Source organism: Galeopterus variegatus, unplaced genomic scaffold (assembly GCF_000696425.1).
Source record: "Galeopterus variegatus unplaced genomic scaffold, G_variegatus-3.0.2 Scaffold3733, whole genome shotgun sequence".
Classification (NCBI taxonomy): Eukaryota; Metazoa; Chordata; class Mammalia; order Dermoptera; family Cynocephalidae; genus Galeopterus; species Galeopterus variegatus.
Genome location: NW_007729844.1, coordinates 31,877 through 35,077, shown reverse-complemented (window position 1 = coordinate 35,077; position 3,201 = coordinate 31,877). Strand labels below are relative to the sequence as shown.

At 34.0% G+C, this 3,201-nt stretch overlaps 1 protein-coding gene across 3 annotated transcripts in view; it reads left to right on the top strand.

Annotated features, from left to right (window-relative positions):
• The window catches only part of SERPINI1 (serpin peptidase inhibitor, clade I (neuroserpin), member 1), a 70,897-nt gene that overhangs the window by 51,276 nt on the left and 16,420 nt on the right, over window positions 1-3,201 (top strand). For 2 of the 3 annotated variants that reach the window (XM_008585839.1, XM_008585840.1), the window contains exons 5-6: window positions 1,711-1,915; window positions 3,027-3,124. In XM_008585839.1, the coding sequence (XP_008584061.1) occupies window positions 1,711-1,915; window positions 3,027-3,124 (303 nt within the window). The remainder of the gene's footprint in view (window positions 1-1,710; window positions 1,916-3,026; window positions 3,125-3,201) is intronic. The other variant, XM_008585841.1, reaches the window with a different exon arrangement.

Sequence of the window (3,201 nt, the reverse complement as noted above, 5' to 3'; positions counted from 1 at the left end):
TCAGATATGATTCAATATTCATAGCTTCGTTTTAGAAGACTTTTCATTCGATTGTCTCTGAATATAATCTGCATTGATAGTCTTCTGTATTTTGTTAATATTTAAAGTTGATTATGGCTGGGGAAAAAACAATCGTTGACATTGCTGGAAGAACCACAAACAAGTCACTGTGTTAGGTGCTCCGGTGCAACCACAGATAAACAGGATGAAGAGTTCTGCTCAAAATCCTCCCTGTGGCTGAAAAAATAAAATCCATGCATGGCTTTTAATGTCCTGACTCCCATCTACTTCCTCAACCCCACTTCTGACTACTCACCACATCAGACATTTTGCAGCAGGTTTTGTCGATGTGCTTATAGTTATGCCACGTACATTGCCCTCTTTTCATGCCTCTGAGTCTCCATTTATGTTTTTGCATTGGCCTAAAATGCCCTCCTTCCATTTCTTTGCCAGACCTTGTTTACTTAGCTGTTTAGGGTTTAGCTTTGGCACCATTTCTTCTATGAAAACTTCTGTAAACCAGCTGCCTTGATGGAACAGGTGACCTTCACCTTAGCCTCACTTATGCACCTCCCTGTTATTACCCATCACCACATCACAATGACATTACCTTTTTGTGGGTCTCGCTTTTCTTCTGTAAGTTCTCCTAGGGTAGAGCCAGATCTGCCCCCCATAATAGGGACACAATAAGTGTTCATCAAAAAAACCCAACTGAAAATATTTATTCTGTCCTTGAATACCTTAAAACCTAGTGGGGAAGCTAGACCAGCAAACACATACATGTTTATAAACATAATGTGTAAATTTTAGGCTAGAAAACAAGACACATCAATAAACAAATATATATATGATAAATATGTATGCGTGTGTATATACATGGAAGTACAGCTCTAACATGATTTCAAATTAAGAAAATTGTTCATCCCTGGTAGTTTAGTGCTAAGAAAAAAAATAAAAATAAATAAAATAAATTTTTTAAAAAAGAAAATTGATCAATTTTTTAAAATCATTAATTACTATGAGCATTAAAATGTGATAAATTAGACACGTATTAAAGCTGAATTATTAAAAACTCTCTCACTCGTATTTATTCTAATTTTAGGAACTGTCATTTAAAAGTTACAAAAAATGTAAATGCATATTTTTCCAAAAACTTAGCTGATAGTTTGCTTATGTTAATAAGGGAGATCTATTTGGAATTGTAAATAATTTTGGCTAGAAAATTATGTTATGCTTTATATTCACTATAGACCATTATGATATGGTATATATTCACAATATATAACCATACATAATATATAGCCATACCTTTCTTAGTCTACATATAAAAATTAAGATAATTAAAACCCAATGGTTGATTTTTTTCCTTCTTGGCTAAAATATTTAGCATACATAACTTTCATGACAATACATTTATGTAGAAAAATTCCTCTATGAGTCTATTCTCAAGAAGAGGTAGTCAATGAATACCTAAAAAATAAAGCTAAGTTCTTTTAATATCTGTTAATTGACTTTTACATACTTAATACTCATATATGAATAATGTATCTTANCTTTGAATTTCAGGGCTTGTTTTCAAATGTAACCACTTTTTCTCAGATGCTGTAATTTCTCATATTTTACATACTATTTTGGAATAAAGTTATAACAAGTTTAAAACTCTTTTTAAGCTTTGATATGGACCTCTTATGACCTTTCTTTTCTTTTTAGGGGAATTTAGTGATGGCTCTAATGAAGCAGGTGGTGTCTACCAGGTTCTAGAAATACCATATGAAGGAGATGAGATAAGCATGATGCTGGTGCTGTCCAGACAGGAAGTGCCACTGGCCACTCTGGAGCCACTGGTCAAAGCGCAGCTGATTGAAGAATGGGCAAACTCTGTGAAGAAGCAGAAAGTAGAAGTATACCTGCCCAGGTGAGAGGCTCCTGTGTGGCCCCTCCCACAGCATGGAGAGAGGGCCATCGATGAAGATCAGGCCCAGAAAAATTCTTGCCGCTGCTTTTGAAGTTTAAATCTTGTGCTACTCTTCTTTTCCTCCTCTTCCCCTAGTAACCTCTTCCTCCTTTTTCTCCTCCTTCTTTTCCTTCCTTTCCTTCTCCTCCTTTGCCTTATCTTTCTTTCAGTATTTTTTCAGGCTCTCACGGTCCTGCCCAGAGACACACATTCAGTTACTGATTCATTCAGTACTATTTACCAAGCACTATTACCTAGTTTCAGATATGATTCAATATTCATAGCTTCGTTTTAGAAGACTTTTCATTCGATTGTCTCTGANTTTTAATATCTGTTAATTGACTTTTACATACTTAATACTCATATATGAATAATGTATCTTAACTCCAAAGAACAATTTACTTTTGAACATTAATAATAATTTTATTAAAATTAACATCTAAATCAGGTCTAAACTTGTAAAGCATTTTAGTTCATGTTAACCCCTATATGATGACTTTTTATCATTAATTTTATATTTTCCTTGCATTTTATAGGGAATTCCTTTTGATTATGTGAGAAATCCAGTACAGTGTTAATACTCCCCCTATTAAATTCTGGGTGTTATGTGCAGTGTCTCTAAATGCTTCCGTTCTGTGAGGATGCAAAGTTATTTAGGAGTATTTCAACAAAATTCTAAATGAATGCGTAATAAGTATCATACACTCTTATTCAACCATATTCACTAGAAAATGTGGCCTCCTGGTCCTGTCCACTGAGAAATTGAATGTGGCAACAGAAGAAAATTAAATTTTCATTTTCTAGGAGATACTCTTCAGTTATCAAACAGTTTAGCTCACTTGCTCATATTAATGCCTGTTGCTAAACTAGACACAGTTAATTACCATGTATCCATTTTCCCAGGAGTTCTGTGAACTCTCCCTCTGCATGGCTAATGCATAGATAGAGAGGCAAATAGCTAGAAAAGATAAATTTGGTTTCTCTTTTTAACAGATTGACTGTTCCCATTTTATTCTTGTCCCAAATAACAGGATGCTATAACTAAATATTTTTCTCCGTATGTGTTCTCCAGGTTCACAGTGGAACAGGAAGTTGATTTAAAAGACATTTTGAAGCCTCTTGGAATAACTGAAATTTTCATCAAAAATGCAGATTTGACAGCCCTATCTGGTAAGAAGTAAACTCCCATTTTAAAAAATGTTATTCTATAAGAGCTTTTTGAAATGATGATGTTAAATCCTCTATTT